General features: G+C 44.2%; 1 protein-coding gene across 4 annotated transcripts in view; it reads left to right on the top strand.

Annotated features, from left to right (window-relative positions):
* ME3 (malic enzyme 3) overlaps positions 1 to 22,996 on the top strand; it is a 240,380-nt gene that overhangs the window by 149,936 nt on the left and 67,448 nt on the right. For 3 of the 4 annotated variants that reach the window (XM_058446557.1, XM_032167107.2, XM_032167108.2), the window contains exons 5-6: positions 10,396 to 10,471; positions 21,172 to 21,333. In XM_058446557.1, the coding sequence (XP_058302540.1) occupies positions 10,396 to 10,471; positions 21,172 to 21,333 (238 nt within the window). The remainder of the gene's footprint in view (positions 1 to 10,395; positions 10,472 to 21,171; positions 21,334 to 22,996) is intronic. The other variant, XM_058446555.1, reaches the window with a different exon arrangement.

Genomic DNA, 22,996 nt, shown 5'->3' with positions numbered 1-22,996 from the left:
GAAGATAGTGATATAATTTGCATGCCTTTGTCGGATGGAGGAAACTTCACTTACACTTGCCCTGATGAAATTCCAACAGACTTTGAGCTTTAAGAAATGTACAGGGAAGGAATTGTGATATCACCACTACTCATAGCTACTACACAAAAATTGGATGGTTGGCATCTTTGCTTCCTAGGGCTACTGTATGTAACAAAATACTACAAATTGGATGGCTTAAAACAACAGAAATTTATTCTCTCATAGTTCCAGTGGCAAGAAGTCCAAAATCAGGTGTCAGCAGGTCATGCTCCCTCTGACACCTGTGGGGGACACTCCTTGCTGCCCCTGCTAGCTTCTGTTATTTGCTGGCAATCCTTGGCATTCCTGGCCTCTGGATGCATCACTCCAATCTCTGTTTCTATCATCCCATGGGTATTTCTCCCTGCATGTCCCTGTCTTCTCCTGTTCTTATAAGGATACTAGTGCTTTTATATTAGGGCCCACACTAACTTCATCTTAACTTGACCACGTCTGCAAAGACCCTATTCCAAATAGGGTCACAGGCACCCGACAGTAGAATTTGTGGGGAGCTGGAGATCACCTCCACCACCCCCTTATAGCTTTTAGTGGGCTCTTCAGCTGGTTCTAGAAGTCAAATTGACACCAGGCAGATAAACAAGAGAAAAATATACAAATTGTGTTAGTTTTACATATACATGAAGATCTTAAGAGAGTGAAGTCTGTAGAAGTGGCCAAAGCAAGATGCTTTTGTGCCTTTTGGACGAAGAATGATAAATTCGAGAAGAAATGACAGGACAAAGAAAATCTGGCTGGGCGTAGTAAATTTCCTAGGGGAGTCACTGGAAGATATATGGGGAATGTAAAACAGGTGGATGATGATAAGTGTTACTTTGTTAAGTATGTTTATTCAAGTCGATCCCAGCCTCCATTTCCAAGTCTCTCATGATAAGAGCATTTTCTCCCCTGGTATGGAGAGGTTCCCCCTCCCAGAGGAATCTTTATCATAGGCTGCATGCAGGAAAAGACAGGTCAGCTCTCCCTTTCCGAAACTACAATTTCTCCAAGTGTTTTCAACTCTAAATAATCAATTAATGAGATGGCATATTTGGGGATGGGACAGCCTTCACAACTTCAAATTTCAACATATTTTCCTGAGGGATATAACTCAAATGGCTGGAAATTTTTCTCACTCAGAAAAGGTTTGGGTATTTTTCCACTCTCTACCATAAGTAACCAATATCAGCTACCGCTTTTGGAGAATTTACCACATGCCAAGCCCTAGGCCATGTTCCTGATATATATTCTTTTATTTAATCTTCATAGAAATACTTCGAAGTAAACATTATTATATGCCTAGTTTACAACTGTCAAAATAAAGGTCCAGCTCCGCCTCCTTCCAGCACCCATATTCTGAACAAGCCACCATACCTAACACATACATCGCTTATAGAGTACCTGCCGTGTGCCTGGTGCTACACTAGGCCCTGGGAACAAATGTCATCCTGCCCTCAGGGAACATGAGTCTAGTGGGAAGAGATATGCATCAGAGATATAATTTCCTAAATATCAATTACTACCTCCCAGTGTCATAGCATCATTTCCCACAAGGAATTTTTTTCCTTTGCTCTCATTGCCAGAGGTCTGTTGAAAGAACAGTGGCTGCTGAGATGAAAAGCAGTGCAAAGTCCCTCAAAAAGGGGGTTTCCTCCCTTCCACTTGAATCAGAGCTCCAACATGTCGACAGGTTGAAGCTCTGATTAAACTGGAACTGAGCATCTATGGAACAAACAAAATGTTTCCTAGCCATATTATGCTGAGGAACAAACAACCCTAAAATATCAATGCCTAAAGCACAGTTTATTCTGTGCTCTGCACCATGCGCCTCTGACCCCCACATCTAGGGACTGTGCTCTATGTCACCCTCACACCGGATGCAGGCTAATGAAGTAGTCTTATCTGGAACTCTACAGGTTATGTGGCAAAAAGAAAAAGAGAAGATAGTAAATCACACTGACTCTGAAACACTCCCACCCAGAGGTGTCATGTTGCATTTCATTAGCCAAAGCAGGTCACCGGGCTGTGCTTTATTTCAACAAATCATGGAAGGGCAGCCTGCCTTGTGCCTGCAAGAGAGAATAGAATATATTTAGAGAACAGAATGAATTGCTTCCACGAATGGACAGAAAGAAGTTTCAACCCTGTTCCAGGATGAACAGCCCATAACAAATATGCCTTTCAGACCAAATGAAATAAGTATTTGAAGGAATAGATCAGGTACTCAGTGCAATTTTTGTTAAATGACCATTCCCTTCCCTCTCTGCATACTTAACCCAAAGCTCCATGCAGCAGAAGCCATGCCCCTTCTCTGACCACTCGTTTGGTCAGTGGGCCCTGATGACCAAGCACCAGCTAAGAGAGAACCTGTGGTCTTTTTTGGAAATGAAAGTAGGGAAGTCCAAATGTGAAAGCCATGAATCAGGGTACAGTGATGTATGTTCCTGAGCAATTCCCTGTAGCTTCCCTTTAAACAGCAACCTCTTGAGTACACATACAATATAATTTTAGATATAAATATTAGGCCAGGCACGGTGGTTCATGCCTGTAATCCCAGCACTTTGGGAGGCTGAGGTGGGTGGATCACTTGAGGTCAGGAGTTCGAGACCAGCCTGGCCAACATATAGTGAAATCCCATCTCTACTAAAAATACAAAAATTAGCTGGGCATAGTGGCACATGCCTGTAGTCCCAGCTACTTGGGAAGCTGAGGCAGGAGAATCACTTGAATCCGGGAGGCAGAGGTTGCAGTGAGCAGAGATCATGCCACTGTACTCCAGCCTGGGTGACAGAGTGAGACTCTGTCTCTCAAAACATATATATATACAGAGAGAGAGAGAGATTTTATTTACAGACAGCTTTTCAGGAATAAACTATATTTTATGTAAAGCAAGACATGTATTTGTTTAAACCCTGGATTCCATAGGTAGGCAGCATGCCATATCCACCATATATTTTTCCATCCCTTAAGTTCCAAAATTGATTCCCTGAAGTAAACAGGAAAAACTTGGGAGAAGTAATCAGTAGCTAAAATTATTTTTGTTTTTGTCCTGTTCCAGTTAATGGCTATTAAAAGCAAGATTTCCATGACTTCTTCTATTCCAGATGCCCATGTTCTCAGTTTTAGGAGTTGCAAAAGAAGTTGCGTTCTAATGACTCAGAGGAGTCATTAGCCTTGATGAGTATTCAGGTTGCAGTAACTCACTGCAGGATGTTTAGTGCCTTGGGATCCCCGGGCAGCCTATAATTTGCTCAAAAGCTGGAAATGTTTCTGTACCTCTGCAGAGCCTGGCCCGCGGCTTCCTGTGTCTTCCCACCTTCCTGCCTCCCATTGTGCCTCAGAGCAGGATAATACCACTTTAAACATGTCACATTAGCTGTCAAAGGCAGTGCCTCACAGGACATCATTCATTCCCAGGGGTTTTGAGAAGGAGAGAAGACTGAAACAGACCCAGCTGTGGAATACAGAGAGCTCCTTGGCACCTAAATCACTACCCCAATCATCCCTAAAGAGCTGCCAGGAAACCACATCAGCGGGATCCCACGGAGGCTCACTTTAGCAACCCCTTCAGACTTACCATACTAGACAAGGTTAGACAAATATTAAGATTCACGTGTGTACAGGGTTTTAGAGTGTGCAGAGATTTTGCAAATTTGCCTTGTTTGATTCTCACAGTCATTCCTGTAATGGAGAAACCATTGTCCCCATTTTACTGATGAGAAAACTAAGGCACAGAGAGGTGAAGTGACTAGTCCCAAATCACACACCTATAGGGGCCATGTTTCTGGGATCTAAGAGACCTGTGTTCTAATCTCACCTCCACCTTCACAGATCTACCTCTTAATCTCATCTGTAAAATGATGCTGATGCCCTCTGGATAGCGTTGCAAGAGCATTATGACAATGTACATAAAGGGCCTGCCAGTGTCCCTGGAACAGAGATACTCAAAAAAAGCTCATTAAATAAAAATAAATGGTGCCTTTTTGTGACATGTTTTCCCTTGATCTCTTTCTCATTGAATATTAGCTTTTGCGGGGAACATGGAAAATTAGTCCCAACTGTGCATCACCAAAGATCCTTCTATTTTGTAGGAACTCAGTGACCCACATAATGAAAGATTTTCTACCTGCCATACTTTATTTACAACCGTCTTCTTATTTCAGTAACACATATAACTATTCATCATGGCTCCTAACAAACATGCATATTGAAATGGATGATTCTCGCTAAAACACTAATTTATAATTATTTACAAACATTTACCAAACACTTACTATAAGCCAAATATCTCTCTGGACATTTTGCCAGCATCTGAGCCCAGGAGATCTGACTACCGAGCCCACACTTTTAACCTCTGCGCTAAGATCAGCAACACTAAGAGCTACGATTTATTATGTATTTACTATGGGCCAGCAGACACTGTAATATATTTTTTAAAGATACATTGTCTTATTTAATCATTGTAACAAATAAGTGTATGGTGCAGGTGGTGTCACTTCTTCCATTTTACACATGAGGAACTGAAGCTTGAGGAAGGGAAGTAACTTATTCATAGCCATGTAGCTAGGAAGTAATAGAGCTGGGTTTCGAGCCTGCATTTGCAAAGCATGTACATTAAACCCCTAGTCTATGCTACATTCTCTCTAACATTTCTGTGAACCGTCACTTGAGTTGTTTGAAGCCTCATCACTTGTCAGTGCTTTGTATGATTGGAAATCACTTGAAAATCCCCATTCCAGCCTCAGAGACTCCTGTGGGTCTGAGATCTCAGGGTGAAACTAAGCAGGCCTAGGTAGGAGCACCTCCTGAGGCACCTAAATATTCTTCCTGAAGCCACTAAGAAGGAATGCAGAGGGGTGAGTGTCTGCATTCCTCAGGTGATCAGAATCTCATGTGTATCAGTCCATTCTCATGCTGCTATAAAGAAATAGCAGAGACTGGGTCATTTATAAAGAAAAGAGATTTAATTGACTTGCAGTTCCACATGGCTGGGGAGGCCTCAGGAAACTTATGATTGTGGTGGAAGGCAAAGGGGAAGCAGGCACCTTCTTCACAAGGTGGCAGGAGAGAGAAGTGCAAGCAGGGGAAATGCCAGATGCTTATAAAACCATCAGATCTCATGAGAACTCACTCACTATCACAAGAACAGCATGTGGGAAACTGACCCCATGATCCATTCACCTCCTTCTCTCCGCATGTGGGTATTACATGTTCCTCCCTTGACACATGGGGATTACAATTCAAGATGAGATTTGGGTGGGGACCCAGAACCACCATATCATCATGGAAACAGATAAGAACCAACCCCATCACTAGTTACTGCTGGAGAAAATGGTATCTTCTGAGTGAAAATAGGCTAAATATGTAAATACATTGCTGAGGTCATTGAAGAGGTGTTCTTCCCTGGGGGTACTGTATCTTCTTTGAGCTGCTTTAGATGCAGTACTTGCCAGGAAATGGAAGGATGGGCAAGGTTCTGGCTGGGACCTGCAATACATTTGCTTATCATCATAATCCCTAGCCCCGCACATTTTACTTCCTCAATATACTTCAAAGAAAACTATTAGGGACCCCAATGTGCATTTCTGTTTGGTACACTTCCCACCTCTAGGTGTCTGTCAAGAACTAGATCCTTGAGAAAACCAATATTCTGCATTAGTGGAAAGTGCATCGGACTCAGGATCCTGGTTCAGGTAGACCCAGCTGCTTATGAGCTGTGTGACCTTGGACAAGTGACTTCACCTCTCTAGACTTTAGTGTCCTTATTTATAAAATAAAGTCTTTGGACTAGACATCTCAAAATCCCCAACCAGGGCAATCCTTTCAAAATCCTTTGTAGCTAGCCGCAGTTTAGGCAATAGATGGAAAAGCACTTTGAGAAGTGGTTAAAAGCTCTTAACGCATTTCAAAAGGTGTTATTTTTGCAGAGCAGAGCATGAAATTATGCATGTAGAAAAAGCAAAAAGAGTCCTTTGAAATTTTGGTAGCTCAAATTTAAATGTAAAAATGTTCATTTTAAGTGTCTGTCCTCCCTCTCCTTCTTATCTTCAACAAAGAGGGCCTATGTTAATGTACACAGATAATTTAAGTATTCACACCTATCCTGTGTTTAACCACACCAGAGCTTTGGTAAGGTCTAAAATAGTGCATGGATCTTACCCCTTTGTTTGCCTTCTCCATTGATAAGAGTTGTTAAGAGTCTTCCTCTTCCTGGTAAGGGAGAAGGAGCCATCTCTGCAAGTGGAGATTTCCTTTATAGAAGTAAATTTCCTTTACAAAAGAAAAACTTGTGCCCTGTTTTGAGAGCTTTTCCTGCCTCTAGTTATTCTAGATGGTCTTTAGCTCAAAATAATCTACAGGTCAAACAGGCACATTTTAGGATGGCATATTCTGGTACCCTTCACCTGGACCTTGCTCTCAAACCTTATGAGTAAGCTAATTCAAATACCTACCCTGCCCCACTTCAGTGTGGTAAATAGAGACTTGGACTCCCCAATTCTTAAAGTCTGGTGTTTTCCTCTTTCCTGGGTCATCTACCATCTCCACGTTCTCATTTTCCTGCTCTAAGCCACAGGCAATAGCACAACCCACATGATCCTTTGAACATGATACAACATAGCACACACACAAGTTGCCTTTGTTCCAACTCTCTTTCAGCTTTATTCAACACTTTTCATCCTCATCCCTCAACTATCATTATCATCTTTCATGTATTCATTTTCCATTTATTCAGAAATTGTGCATTGCACATCTATTATGGACTAAGTTTAGGGATACAGTGGTGAACAATAACAACAAAAATAGATGCACACTTTGCCCTCTGAAGTTCACAGTCTAAGGAGGGGGATGGGGATTATTAATCAAATAGCCACACAAATAAATGTGACAAGTTTGTTTATGTAGGGATGGAGTACTTTGAGAGCATATAGGAGAGAGCCTCTACTTTGAATTGGAAGTTATCAAGAGCATGAGTATGAATTAACTAAAGAGTGAGGAGAAGCATGTGTATTAGGCAGAAGGAATGGTATGTGAACTTGTAATTGCCCAATGGGTTCTTCTTGCCCACTGTACAGACAAAAGCAATTCACGAAGACCATGGTATTGCATTAAAGGAAGGGCTTAATTAACACAAGGCAACTGAGAGGAGGGAGTGGCTCAGCCTCCTGAGCACTCAGAGGCTAGGGATTTTATGGATAATTGGGTGGGCAGGAGGCTAGGGAATGGGCACTGCTGATTGGGGATGAAATGATAAGAGTGTGGAAAATGGTTCTTGTGCACTGAGCCCACCTCCGGGTAGGGGCCACAGGACCATTTGAGTCATGAGTCATGGGTCTTGGTGGGGTCAGTTGGTTGCCAGAATGCAAAAATCTGAAAAACACCTCAAAAGACCAATCTTAGGTCCTACAATAGTGATGTTATCTATAGGAGCAACTAGGGAAGTCAAAAATCTTGTGACCTCAAGCCACATGGCTGTTGAGCAGTAAGGGATTATAGAAACTATGGCTACATTTTAGCAGAGGTCAGGCCCTTTCCATAATCCTAATCTTGCGGCCTTTCCTTAGTCTTACAAAGGCAGTTTCAGCCCCCAAAACGGAACAAGGAAAGCATCAGTTTCATGGAGAGACTATTATCACACTTGCTTCAAAGTTAAATTAGAAACTAAATTCCTCCCATGGTTAGCCTGGTCCTGCCCAATAATGAGTGAGGACAGCCAGCCTGTGAGACTAGAAGCAAAATGAAGTCAGCCATGCTAGATTTCTCTCACTGTCATAATCTTTGCAAAGGTGGTTTCAAAGTAGCACTGGAGTAGGAAGAACATGGCACATAAAGGAATGGAAAAACACCAGTGTGGCTGAAGAGTGTGGAGTGAGAAGAGGAGTGGAACGAGATGAAGTAAGGAAGTTGGCAAGAGCCAGACAAGGTTCTGTAGGCATGTTGAGGACTTTGGTCTTTATTCTATTTTTAGCACAAGAAGTAAAACGATGTGTCATTGATTTCAAGAACATCACTCTCACTAGCATATAGAAAATAGGAGAGAGGCAAGAGTGGATGTTACAAGGTTATTGCAGCACTTCAGGCAACAGATATTGGAAGCCTGGATAAAGGAGGTAGTGTTACTGATGAAAGAAGTGTTTGAACCAGGAGTTATTTAGAAAGTACAAATGAAGAACTTGGCAATGGGTTGTATAAAAGAAGGGAGGAGACCATTAAGGATGATTTCAAGGGGTTGGAATTGTTAAATTAGTTATGTCGGGGAAATATTCACTGAGAAAGGGAGTAGGAAAGAGAATCAGTTTTGTCTTGAGTCTTTGTTTTTTCTTGTCTTTGAGTCATAACGGTAGAAGATTAGATGATAAATTTGGTTTGGTACATGCTAAGTTTGAAGTACCTTTGAGGTATGCACAGGGAAATATCAGGTAGGCAGTTAAATAAAAGGTCTAGTGCAGTGGCTCTAAAATCAGGGATAATTTTTTTTCCTCCAGGGGACATTTGCCAACGTCTGGAGATATTCTTGGTTGTCACAATGTAGTGAGAGGTGCTATTGGTATCTGGAAAGTAGAGGCTAAGGATGTTGCCAAACATGCTACAATGTGCAGGACAACCACACCCCTCACAGCAAAGAATTATCCAACCCAAAATGTCAATAGTGCCAAAGGTGAGAAACGCTGGTCTATAGATATTTGAGAGTCATTGGCCAAAAGCCTTGGGTATTGATAAGATCACAAATAGAAAGAATAAGAGTAAGAAAAAAGGTGGCATAGTACAGATTTTTGAGGAACTTTAATGCATAATGGCAGGATGACTTACCCAACATAAGAGACTGAGAAGGAGCTGCAGAGAAGTAGGAGGAAAACTCAAAGAAAATGGAGTCACAAAAGCCAAAAGTTGGGTAGGGGAGTGATGAAAAGTGTCAGATGCTACCAAGAAGACAAAGGAAATGGGGACTGATGAGTGTTCATTGCATTTAGGAATGTGAAGGTCATTGGTAGCCTTTGCAAGAGCAGTTTTGATAGCATGATGTTGAGACAAGACATACTGCAGTGGGTTGAGAAATGAATGGGAGATGAACAAATGGAAGCAGTTAGTGTAGGCAATGCTTTTAGGAAGTTTGGCAATGGAAGGGAGGAGAGTGAAAGAACAGTCCTGGCAAGAAATGTGGAGGTCAAGAACAGTTTGGGGTTCAGTGATTTTTTTGGTGTTTTATTTCGTTTTAATTTTTTTATTATGGAAAATTTCTTACATATATAAAGTAAGCAGAATATTACAATGGACTTCAATGTACCCTAGATTCTATGGACCCTGGATTCTGTTTTATTTCTCAGATGAGTAATGTTTGTTCTAGGAGGGAGTTGATTTGGCTGGACTCAAATTCTCAACTCTGTCTCTCCTAATCAGCAACAACTTAAATCTCTGCTTGGTTCTTTCAGATTCCAGCTGTACTTTTTTTTTTTTTTTTTTGCCAATCCCCCTGTGTGTGCATAGTTTAGTGGTCAGCCAATAATTTGGGTAGATTGGGGAGTTTATCCTTTCTGCAGCTTATTCCCTTCCAGAACCCACCCCCTCTTCATTTCCTGGCTTCTCTTCTAGCCCCAACTCTATTATCTGATACCTCAAGCTATTAAGACTTTGGTCTTCTGTTGCCCCAAGTTGCCTGCAGATTGGACTGCCTTCAGGCAAAAAGCTGCAAACTTGCAAATCCCAAAAGGTATAATTCCTGCTTTCAAAGCTTGATTCCCCTCCAGTATCTGTCTGCTCGTGGCCAACCCCCATTGCCTTCGCACATGCGTGTGTGTGTGTGTGTGTGTGATGATGGAGTAGCTCAAGACTGTCACTAACCCCTCTTCCCATCCCCAGCTCCATCCCCCACTGCAAGAACCTCATGTACATGTGTCTGAACATCCCCACCCACATGTCCAAGTTTCAGTCACGGACTCAGGCCTAGGGATCCAGCTACTGCAGTGTGGTCTGTACATGGGAGGAGGGACCTGGAAAAGAGGCCCGAACAGTCCCTGGAATGAGCCTTGGGGCCATTCGGTCAGGGAATTCTGGCATCCTGGGTACTGGTCTAGAGGAAGGAAAGAAGGGCACAGACTCTGGGGAGCACAGGCTCCCTGTGGGCACACCCCATGGCCCCATGGACTCCTTGCCCTGTGGAGAGAAGCAATCGGAAGAAAGCCAGAGGATGACCCTCTAAACTGCTGGGGCTTCGGGCAGGAATCTTTCTTGCCCAGGTCTATGGGCAAATTTAATTAATGCAATACCTAGTACTATGGACTTTGCTCAGTTCCTAGTCTGACTGCCTGGTTTCTCTGTGTGTACGTGTTTTATTTCTTTTAGTGGACTGTTCATCACCATTCATGACAAAGGTCATCTTGCAACAATGCTGAACTCTTGGCCAGAAGACAATATTAAGGTATGATCCCGTTTTCATTGCTATTTAATCATTGTTGGGTGAATCGTTTCAGCCTAAACCAGAGTCATTTCCAGCTATAAAATGAGCCATTATGACACTGAAGGCAGCATACTACCCCCATTCCTAAGCCGCAGACCTGTTATAGCCAAGTACAAATACACCGCAGAGCAGAGGTTTGCATTAACCAGGCATCCATGTGACATTGCCCTTCATTATTGTGATTATTAGTCTGAAGATATGTTCAGCATGTGTTGAGTCCTTGCTAAATATATCGTGCCGGTTTCCATGGTAGACACAGAGAGAAATCAGGCATAGACTCTCTTCTCGAGTAGCTGACATGTTATGTGGAAAATAAGCCAAAGGCACAAAAGACTAACAAGGTGGAACTTGTCCAGAGATAGATAAAGTACACGAAAAGAACTGAGGGTGTTCTTCTAGAGGCAATGATGATTTTTAGCCTGAGGAGATTCAGGGTTGACTTCCTGGGGGAAGTGACAGTGGAGCTGGGCCTTGAATTTAGGGGTAGGCTGTGGACAGTTAGGTAGTGGAGAGACTAGGCTGTGGAGTGAGGACATTGTGCACCAAGAGTAAAAGCCTATGATGAACAATATCTTCACACTTGGGTATGTGTACCCTGGGGGTACACAGCAGTGTGGGGGTGGGGATGAGGGGCATAAATGTAGAGTGACAAAATAAACCTGCCATTTCTTCCAGGAGCATCCGTTTTACTCACAAATTTAAGAAGAAAACATTTCTACATACCAAACAATATATATTATAGAATGCCAAAGTTGCCTTAATTTTTTTTTTTGAGACAGAGTCTCACTCTGTCATCCAGGCTGGAGTGCAGTCACAGATTATTGCAACCTCAATCTCCTGGGCTCAGGTGATCCTCCCACCTCAGCCTCCCCCATAGCTGGGACGACAGGCATGGGCCACTATGCCTGGGTAATTTTTTGTATTTTTTTGCAGAGATGGGGTTTTGCCATGTTGCCCTGACTGGTCTTGAATTTCTGGGCTCAAGTAATCTGTCCATCGAGGCCTCCCAAAGTCCTGGGATTACAGGCGTGAGCCACCGTGCCTAGTGATGTTAATTTTTATACATAAAACATGCAACTTTGTAGAAATGTATTAGCCTCTGGCTAAATCCCCAGATCTCCTCCTGCTATAGAGATGTCTATGAAGGAGTTTGAGGGGTTCTGGTATCTAAGATCATTGTTACTTCTGGAAACAAAACGGATGAGGCAAAAATGCAGAACATCCACTGGCTGGGTGGTGAGGGCATTTTTGGCAGCTGAGCTGGGGAGGGGTTGGTGTTGACCAAGTATAGTACAAGGAACTTTCAAGGCCAATGCTCACATCACCCTGCCTTGCCTGGGAGGCCATAGTACTCCAACACATCCACTCTGGAAGAGATCCCTGGAGGTTCAGATACAGAGAAGGTATATGGGCCCGTATTCGAGGAGCTCAAAGTCTAGTTAGAAAGACTGATCCAGAAACAATGACAGTACACTGTGTCTGTGCTGCCAAAGAGACGACCATGGCCTCGCTCTCTTTTTCCCTGACCATTCCGAGCCCCTCCACCCTTCTCCACTGGACACCAAATGTAGCTTCTTTCTGTCTACCTCCCTTTATGTCCCACCCACTCCTGGCTCTCTCCAGGGAATGATATAATTTAAAAACAGACCAGGTTGGGGACAGAACCTTGGCCCTCAGGAGCCAGGCTCGAGCCATAGCCAAGGCCCTGGGACTTTAGTCCTAGCTCATTTTTTACATCTGTGTCTGGGTATCATTTTGCCTTGTGCTTCTCCCTCCTGCTAATCTGCTTAGACTCCAGGTATATGTCCTGCAGGCCCTGCAGGTTTTGGTCCCAGGCCCAGAGAAGCAAGTTTCCAGAGCGTGTCTAGCATGAATCTATAATAAAATCTTGAGGACATTAAGGGAAGCCAGCTTACTGGATGGACTAATCTGAGCGGATATGCTGCTGGGGTCCTGTAAAGTTATCTCTTTCACTCACCTTCCTGGACAGTTCAACCATGGGGAAACCTTGGACATAGGAGGCACTCAGTAGATGCTTACAGAGTTGAATGAATTCAGTTGATAGACATGCTTAGCATCTTCCATGTCACAGATACTGTGCCAGGAGGTTCTCCACTAATATTTTTGGGGCTCTTCTGCAAATTATGAGGAACTAGAAAGAATGATGAAAAGGTACCTCTGTTTAAGAAAAAGGCACCGTTTCCTCCAAGCTGACACAGGGGCTTGGTGAGGGGATCATGGACTCAATTTCAGGTTTCAGTTGTTCCTCTTATCAGGGCACAACTGTGTCAAGGGCCTTGCTGTGAGGAATGCAAAATGAGAAAAACATAGACCCTACCCTCAATTTGCTTTGTATTGTGGTTGGGAAACCAAGATGTAAATTCGAAATACAACATTAGGAGCTAAATATCTATTGACTTCAATAAACATATTTTGAGAACCTTCTAAATACTGAATGCTAATTGCCAAAGAGATGGAGACCACAACCGTTGTGATTTCAGAGGAAGAGAAACAGGGCTTTGGGCACCCTGGAAGAGGTAGGACTCCAGCAGGCCCCAAATAAGACAGACATCTAGAGCTTCTCGGAGAATGTTAAGTTGCATGAGCAGATCTGGGACCATGATATTGAATTCAGTTGCATTCAACCATCTTTTAGTAAACATCTACTCTGGAAGAGCTCCCTAGAGGTTCAGATACAGAGAATGTATACGAGCCCATACTCAAGGAGCTTGAAGTCTAGTTAGAAAGACTGATCCAGAAACAGTGACAGTACACTGCATCTGTGCTGCCAAAGAGAGGACCCCAAAGGACAAGGGGCAGACAGGTCACTGGCTGCCCACCCACCCTGTGGTTCCGCAGAGTACACAGGTGAGTGCCTGGGACCACCTCCATACTTTATTCCTGTCTCATTTTGAAGAATCCTAGAGATCAGTCCCAGCGACTATATAGAGGAATCAGACCTGGCTTTGCAATAAGACAGTCCCAGATTCTGGCCTTGAAGCTTCACTTACCTGCTGCGTGTGCAGATATCCTTTCTGAGCTTTGCTTTCCTATTGTGAGGATTAACTATGATAAAGTCTACACACATCGAAGGGCACTTGAATGGATATTGTCATCACTGGAGGTGGTGGAGGCAGCTGTAGCCTACACCGCAGTATAGTCAGGGCCTGAGGGGGCTCCCTTACCTGGGAATCACAGGCTACAAATGAGCAGTCAAACAGTTTGACCCCTAAACATATTTGATTTGGCTCTTAGTGGTTTTCTAACATTTTGAATTTGTAGGCAACATTTTTAAATCAGGAGATTTCATGAGAAATATATATCCAAGCACTTGGATTTCTGGCTTCTCTGGAAAAGCCAGGAGCTCTGAATATTGGGCCTGTAGTTTGGCATGTAAACAGGTCCACTAGAGCTGATTGGACTGCCTCTGGCTTACCCCGGACCCCTCCCTGCCCTACTCACTGGCCTTTTTTCTGGAGGTTCCTCTCCCCCCACCCCTAGATGCCCTTTCAAAGGTTTAGAATTCCAAGCCACAGTCTCTCTTGTTTTCCGATGTGTACTTTCCAGTTACTTTAGAAAGTGGGGAGGAAGGTCTCCCTACCTAGGTAGGGAATCTCTGCTCATCATTCTTTCATAGCACTTGGGAACTGATGCAGAACCTCTTCTTCATTACTTCATTCTATTCCCACAGTCACTGGGAGAAGTTGGAGTAAGGACTTCTGAAACCCCCAGTGTGGGTCCTGAAGAATGTGTAGGAGTGAGACCAGGCATGGTGGCTCACGCCTGTAATCCCAGCACTTTGGGAGGCTGAGGCAGGCGGATCACTTGAGGTCAGGAGTTTGAGACCAGCCTGGCCAACATGGTGAAACCTCGTCTATACTAAAAATATAAAAATGAGCTGGGCGTGGTGGCAGGTGCCTGTAGTCCCAACTATTCAGGAGGCTGAGGCAGGAGAATAGCTTGAACCCGGGAGGCGGAGGTTGCAGTGAGCCTTGTGCCACTGTACTCCAGCCTGGGCAACAGAGAAAGACTCTGTCTTAAAAACAAAAACAAAAAAGGGCTGGGCACGGTGGCTCACATCTGTAATCCCAGCACTTCGGGAGGCCGAGGCGGGCAGATCACCTGAGGTCAGGAGTTTGAGACCAGCCTGGCCAACATGGTGAAGCCCCGTCTCTTCTAAAAATACAAATATTAGTTGGGCATGGTGGCACGCGCCTATAGTCCCAGCTTCTCAGGAGGCTGAGGCAGGAGAATCACTTGAGCCGGGGAGGCAGAGGTTGCAGTGAGCCGAGATTCGGCCACTGCATTCCAGTCTGGGAGAGACAGTGAGACTGTCTCAAAAAAAAAAAAAAAAAAAAAAAAAAAAAAGTGTAGGGTTGTGTCTCAGATGAGCAAGCTGAGGTTAAGTGACTGTCTGAGGTTACGCACAATTAAGTGTTGGTGCCCAGCCCAGAGCTGTGGTCCTAAGTCACTTCTGCAGCAACTGCTAAGTGGGGGAGACAGAGTTTTTCAAGGCACAGGTATCTTTAGACCTGTTGCGAGCTGCTTGCCTAGAGAAGAGGAGTGGTTCAGAGGAGCCTCAGGAAAAAATGACTTTCTATGTTTTCCCAGCAAGAAAGCAGAGTTGAAAACTGCAATGTAAGAAAAGCAGGCTGCGAGGGAAATGGAGCCAAAGCCCAGGGCTGGGGAGACCACAAAGTTTTGTGGGCCTTGCTTTTCAGGAAGGAGGGGGCGGGCCAGGCCAGGCTGCCTTGAGCTGTCCAGTGTAAATCACAAAGAGGAGTGAGAACTGCTCTTCTGACTCTTTCCCACAGTGGCCATTGCCTGGAGCCTATAGGAAGGTCCAGCTGAGAATAGCCTCCTCCCTAACAGTTTTCCCAAGCTCCTAAATCTCTCCGTCACCCCAGTCCCAGGAGCTTCGCAGGAGGAGGTGCTGAGAGCCAAGGGACCCTCCTCTGCTACTGGGCACATCCTCTGTAAACAGTCACTTAGGTGTTTATACTTAGAGCAGATTGCTGGTGCCAAGTGCCTACCTATCACGCATTGGCCCAGTTTGTGTTAAACCCCACTCTGTGCTCATTGTCAGAGGTTAGATTTCCTGAAAAATAGTCTCAGAGACATATTAGGGAGTGCTCTTTGGTCAGTCAACACTTGTGGGAAGGAAGGAAACAGGATAGAGCAGGAGAGGCTGGGCTGCAGTAAGATCTCAAGCAAGGCTCCGCTGAGCCCCCGAGGAGGCTCTGGAGCTGGGACGGCCCTTCAAAGGCATCCAGAAGTCAGGCAGCAGAGTGGGCCTTTAGATTCCTGTATTGGGCTGCCCTTGGAAGGAGGTGTGGCTTTGGGCAAGGTGGCTCTCTTCAGTAGAGGAAATTCCCCTAAGTGGGCTGATATCTGAGGATACAGCTGGGAAAATAACTCTTTCATTCCTGCAGGAGGATCTGGGCAGCACATCATCGTATCCACCTCATGCGGTATGATGCCAAGTGCTCTACATAGATTAACTCATTGGATTTTCATGGCAACCCCATAAGAGGTAGGGACTATTGTTATCCCCATTTTATAGACAAGGAAGCTGAGAGGTTAGGTTCTTTGCAAGGGAGGAGTGGAACCAAGATTTGAAACTAAGAAGTGTGAGTTATTTTTGTTGTGGAAAGAGAGAGAGGGAGAAGCAGAAGAAGAGGAGGAGGAGGAGGATAAAAGGAAAGATGAGAAGGAAGGATGAAACAAAAGGAAGAGGAAGAAGAGGGTTGTATAAAAAGCGCTGTGGGCAACACTTGTAGCTATGACCATGGCTACAAGTCCAAGGAAGCTCCAGAGCAAGCAAGGACATTTGATCCTCAGGTCAGTATTGAGTCAGTCCCATTGGGTCCACCCAAACCAAAGGGTGTGGGCAATAATTCAGAAAAGGCCTTAGGTCTGAGGCAGGCGGGCAAAGGAAGAATATGGCACAGCCTCCCCCAAACCTCCCCCGAGTCATCAGAGAGACAGGGGAGTTATGAATTATAAAACTCTTCCAAACAAGGAAAATGTGATTCTGTAGTTCTAGAAAAGGTTGCTGGGCTTTAAAGCTCAAGGATGCTGCCCAGGTTTGCCCTCAGCCTTTTGACAATTTACAGAACTAGTGGCTCCCAGCATAAGGTCCATCGATGTCACGAAAAACAGGGTGCAGTGTCTTCTCTCTGAACTTGTTAATCCACAGCAGGTCTGAACTCTGTTCAGTGCAGAAGACACTTTGTTTTCTCTGTTGGATCTATCACATTGCCCACCATTTGTGTGTGTGTGTATCACATTACAGACACCAAGTTAAGTGTATCACATTACAGACACCAAGTTAAGTGCTGATGAATCAAAGATGACACAACCCATTACTGGCCCCAGAAGAGCTTCAAGCTATTGTGAAGCACAAGGAAATGTACATAACTATAATACAAGGAAGGGAGTGATAGGTTTTGTAGATGAGGAAAATGCTATGGGAATTCAGAGAAGGAAGTGATAAAATTCAGAAGGGAAGCTTCATGGAGGGAAATGCTTTTTGAACTGTTCCTTGAAACATGCAAGAGTGGTTAAGATTTGTATCAAGGAGATAAAGAAATTGAGAAGTAAAATGGTGTGTATTCAAGAAAGTACAAGCCTTGTGCAAAATTGGAAATATTTCAGTTTGGATGGAGCATGGAAAGAATAAAGGGGAAGTTCAAAGGGCATCTTGGGCCTAGCCCATGGAAGGCTTTAAGTGCCAGTCTAAGATGTTTGGGCTTTATTTTACAGACATTGGGAACCATTAGAGAGTTGGGGGCAAGAATGTGATATATCTGGGTGTGCTTCAGAAAAAATGAAATGGAATGGGGAAAATCCAGTAGAGAGACCAGTTGGGAGAACAGTGCAGTGGCTCAAGTGAAGATGGATGATCTGATCCAAGGCAGTAGCAATAATATGAAGATAACTGAACAGATGTTTAAAATAGGAAGCAGGCACAATCAGCAGAACTTGGTGACCAATTGGCTGTGGTTGACTAACAGAGAAGAATCAAAGAAGACTGGACGTTTTCGAACTTGGAAGATACAGGGTAACAGAGAGCAGGAGGACAGCAGAGTAAAAAGGCTCAAAAGGAGTAAGAGGGAAAAGAGGATTCATTTGGTTAGGGACTCGTGGGAATTGGGAAGACTATTGGACATTTGAGTGGCAATGTCCAGCAGACAGTTATCTACAGGTGTCATCTACTTAGAGAGGACAGTAGGAGCCATAACAATGGATGAGGATGCCAAGGTTAAAGCTGTTAAGCTTCGCATGGCCAGACTTTCTTAAATGTTGCATTTGCCAAGGTCTCCCCTTGGTTTCTTTTTCATTCATTCATTTAACAGATAATTATTGCATGGTCTTTCTGTGTTAATGCTAAACTGGAGAGATCAGAAATAATTTCAAAGTCTGAGATGTAATCTTTGCCCTAAATAATCATCATCATTACAATCATAAGAGCAGCAACCATTTATTCATCATTCTTACTTTATACAAGGCACCAGGTTAAAATGAGACATATGTTATTTTATTTCATCATTACAACAACCTGAGGAGTTAAGTATTATTATTATTATTATTATTATTATTATTATTATACCCATTTTATGGAGAATTGAAGCTCTGAATAGTTATCTATTTATCTAAAATTACACATGGCACATCATCAAGGATCCTAGATTCAAAAACTGGTTATCAGACTCGAAAGCACTTGCCATTAACTATGAAGGCTGTTTTGTGAGATAAAATGTGCATTTTAAAACAAAGTTAAATAACAACCCAGCTCCTTTCACCATCAAAGGTTTAAATAACACCTTGTGCGGGTCTTGGCAGGCAGTGGGTCCTTAATACACGCTTGTGAAAGGCAGGCAAGCAGACAGGAAGGGTGTATGGTAGATATAGCAATTCAGGGGAAGGAGAAATTTCGGTAGATTATAATGAGCAGGATTTATGCAGCTGAAGAATAGGGAGAAGAACCCTTCAAGAGAAAGGAATAGAGAGGTTGAGATGGAGAGGTGGTAGGCAAATTCAGAGTGTGTCTGGGAAGAATAAGAAGGCCAGCACAGCCAGAGAAGGCAATTGTGTACAGATGTGTAGCAGGAGATAAGTTTCAGAAGGTCTGTTGGATTCAGATCATTAAAGAGTTAAGTATTTTGGACTCTATTCTATGGACAAGTTCAAAGTCACTAAAGGTCTTTGAGCCTGGGAATGGCATAATGAAAATGGGCTTTTGACATAATGAATCTGACATTGGTTGGCAGCAGAGAATGGAAGGAAGGAAGATGAGAGGCAAGAAGTCTGGTTCTGAAACTGTTGCAATAACTCAACTATAACCATGGTAGGATTGCAGGTGGACAGTAGATGGAGGTGAGACACTCATTCAGAGGAGCTGGGCATGCAGTAGAGTGCCCTGGGGCATGTCCAGGCTGACAGAGTGCCACTGCAGAGCCCTGTCACCATCCTAGGGTTGTGGGAATAACAGCCTGGAGTAGCAGATTTCCTCTGTTTAACTTCATGTCACTCACTGCCCCTTCAGCACAGAGACGGATTCTGACAGAATGGGAACCACAATAAGGAAGCTCTAATTAGGAGAAACGATAGAGAAATGCCCAGAGTTTGGACACCAGGGGCAGCATGAGGGCATAGTCTCTAACAGGGAGATCTTCCAAGAGGAGGTCACATGCAGGCTACAGAGAGGGTGGCGCCAAAGCAGGGCAGGACTTTGCCAAGATCACAGGCACTTTACCTCAGCCAGTTGGGGTGGTAGAAGGAGCCATGAACCAGGAACCCTGCCCTGTCACATTCACTAGCAAGATGACCTTGCTAAGTCATCTAATCTTTAAGATAATTGATGTGGAAACATCCAGCCAGTGCCTGGCATGTGGCCGACACTTAACAAATATATGGAGAAAATAAAGGTTTTGAGCCTCTGTTTGCTCACCTGTGAAGCAGAGATAACAATCTCAGATCCGCCTACCTGTCCAGGCTATGGGGAAGGTCACATGAGATGCAGTCTGTGAGCATTCTCCACAGAGGCAGTAGACCAATCTGAGGGAGAATATCATTATTTTCATGGATCTCTTGCACTCTCCAGAGACCCTTTTCCAGAAGCAGAGGGATGTTTTTAAGAATCTCTACACCTATTTCCACTAAAAGAGAGAGAAAGGAAGTGAGAAGATCCCATAAGCCCTTTGGGTACCAGATCATAAACTCTTCCAGGGAAAGAATGGGTCTTCATCTCTTTACCCCCATTGCCCAGCAATGTACCTTCATGGATTTAACCAAACCCTATGGTGTTCATAGCCCATCAGGACATTTGTAGCCTAAAATGGATCCAAAGCCAGGTTCCAATGAAGGGATGAGGGACCTATAAACTTAACTCTTTTAGAGATAGAGAGAGCTAGTGCTGGTGAGCAGGTGAGAGTGGCCTACAAACAACTTTACCGTTACACTGAGGGGCTCTCCTTGGCCAGACATTCAAGGCCTTTCACAGTGTGACTCCTGCCTGACTTTCCATTCTTTCCCTTCCTGCAACCTACATCTCCTCATTCCCCAAACACACCCTACATTCTCCCCACCCCCAGCACCTCTACCCTGGATTTTAACTTTCTTTTGTATCAAATGCCCTTATCCCCACCCACACCCCACAATCTTCACCTGTCCAAGGTAGGGCATGTGTGTCCCTTCACTCATGAAGGGTTACCCTCCCATCTTCTAATCTCTGCCACCTTTTATGCTATTCTGCTGCAGTCCAGCTTTTCTCCCAGAATCACGATTATTAATATACACATTCCATCTCTCCTTTGGCCCATTAATCCTTTAAGGGCTGGGTCCATGCATATTTGTTTTTGTAGATGTGCAAACTGAAGCTCCTCCAGAATTTCTCACAGTGTCTTATGCAAAGTAGGTGCTTCATAAATATGTATTAAATGAATGAATAAAAGAATATCCATTATAATAATACAATTATTCCTATCATCATCATCAGCTTCATTCGTATCTATTAATTCACAGTAGGTAAGCCTTGAAGTAGCACTACATCTAGTACATAGTAGGCCCTCAGCAATTCTTTGCCAAATGCGAAAGGTAAATCCCAGTGCAGCCTGAAACTTTTCCTGATTTCATATGCAATAGTGATCCTAGAAGATGTCACAAGGAGCCCTGTTCTTTGCAAATCGGATTTTTCATAATCCAGGAGTAGGTCAGAGAGCACTTAGATTAGCCTCTAAACCCTGGAGCTGTAGCAGCAGCACGAACACTTATTTTTCATTTTCTCCTTTAATTATGCCCTTCCCTCCCCACCACCCCAAGTCTCAGGCTGAGAGTGTCTATTTAGTTTCCTTGAGGGAGAGTGAAGTGACTTGATGTGGTTTCCCTCCAGCTGTTTCTGCAGCCCCCACCTGAAGCTCAGAATGCAAGGCAGGCATCTTTCTGTCATCTCCTCTCAGTAGGGTTTCTCACCAGCCTGCCAGGAAGGACTGGCCACCTGCAGGTGAATAAATGCTCTGGCCATATCCCAGACACACTCCTTCACACCAGCAAAGCCAGTGGGCACCCAGTCGCCAAGCCTGATGGGCTGGGGCTGCTAAAACGAGCACTCTGTCACAGGAAGTGCTGTCCCTGATTGATGGTACCCTGCTGTTTTTCAGGCCGTGGTGGTGACTGATGGGGAGCGCATCCTGGGCCTGGGAGACCTGGGCTGCTATGGCATGGGCATCCCTGTGGGCAAGCTGGCCCTGTACACAGCGTGCGGAGGGGTGAACCCGCAGCAGTGCCTCCCTGTGCTGCTGGACGTCGGCACCAACAATGAGGTAACCCACTGCCCAGGCCAGGAGTTCTGGGGCCAAAAGGTGGCAACTGGGACAGGGTGAGGAGCATGTTTGTGGGTGGTTATATCTACACAGCGATGGACCATTTCTTTCTTGGCATCCCCCTGACCAGGGCACTCCCCCTACACAGTTGTGGAGTAGAGGACCTTCTTCCCTGGTTGCCCACCCCTAGCTCCATCCTGTTCCCTCTCCCACTCCTGGGCCCCCTTGCTCCTCTACCTCCATGAGGCCCTCTATACCCACAATGACCCCAGCTTGGGCTTCCTTCCTCTCTGACCCCCATTACCGCAGGCAGTTTCTATTTCCCTTGAGGTGGGTGTGACCAGTGGGCTGTGTTTTTTAGCATTCTCAAGGCAGGCTGCCCCAGTGGAAGGATTAGAATTCAAAGCACCAGGGGACAAAATGTCTGAATCAGACAGATTAGGGTCCTGCAAACCCAGTGAGGGAAACTGAGCCAAGCTGTAGGTGAGATCCACCTGCAGGATTCCTAGCAGTTTGTGGTTTAAAGAGCTCAGGCCCCAGCCAAGGGTTTCTCTGCTCTAGGAACCACCATGGGCATGTCTGTGATTCGCAGGTCTGTCTCTGTGTCAGAAAACATGAAAAAATATCCAAGAATTCCCTCTTAATGACATTTATCTTTGAGATCAGTGCATGTTCATCCTTTAAAAATGGAGGCCGGGCACAGTCACTCACGCCTGTATTCCCAGCACTTTGGGAGGCCGATCGGGGCGGGATCACCTGAGGCCAGGAGTTTGAGACCAGCCTGAACAACAAGGTGAAATCCCATCTCTACTAAGAATACAAAAATTGCTGGGTGTGGTGGTGCACACCTGTAATCCCAGCTATTGGGGAGGCTGAGACAGGAGAATCCCAGGAAAACCTGGGAGGCAGAGGTTGCAGTGAGCCGAGATCACACCACTGCACTCCAGCCTGGGTGACAGAGCAAGACTGTCTCAAAGAAAGAAAGAAAGAAAAGAAAGAAAATTCAGAGAAGTGTTAAAAATAAGATATCAGCCACACAAGCACTAATCATTGTTTACATATTGGTATATTTTCTCCCAGCTGTTTTTTTTCCATGCACTTATAAAACAAAAGTTGTGTTCTTATTATATATACAGTATTTTATATTTCTTTTTCAAATTTAATTGTCTGTCATGAGTTTTCTTTCAGGTCATTAACTATTCTTCCACAGTGTCAGTTTAATAGCTACCTGGTGTATCATAATTTACATAAGAAAACCCCCACAGTTGGGCACTTAGGTTGTTTCTCATCTTTTTAAAATATAAATTGTGCTCTGATACCCATTTTTGCAGATGAGTCTTTGTACCTATCTCTGAGTACTTCCTTAGGATACATTTCTAGAAATGTTAAGTACTGAAGCAAAAGGAATGGTCTTTTTTTTTTTTTTTTTGGAATGTAAAGAGCAATCTGAATTTATTTTTCTGGTAACTGGTCACAGCATGTTTTCTTTTTTTTTAACTTTATTATTATTATACTTTAAGTTTTAGGGTACATGTGCACAATGTGCAGGTTTGTTACATATGTATACAAGTGCCATGTTGGTGTACTGCACCCATTAACTCATCATTTAGCTGGGTTTACCTGGTATATCTCCTAATGCTATCCCTCCCCCCTCCCCCCACCC

This window comes from Hylobates moloch, unplaced genomic scaffold (genome assembly GCF_009828535.3).
Source record: "Hylobates moloch isolate HMO894 unplaced genomic scaffold, HMol_V3 SCAFFOLD_11, whole genome shotgun sequence".
NCBI classification, from domain to species: domain Eukaryota; kingdom Metazoa; phylum Chordata; class Mammalia; order Primates; family Hylobatidae; genus Hylobates; species Hylobates moloch.
Note: the sequence above shows the minus strand (reverse complement) of the source record. Positions and strands in the feature narration are given on the sequence as shown.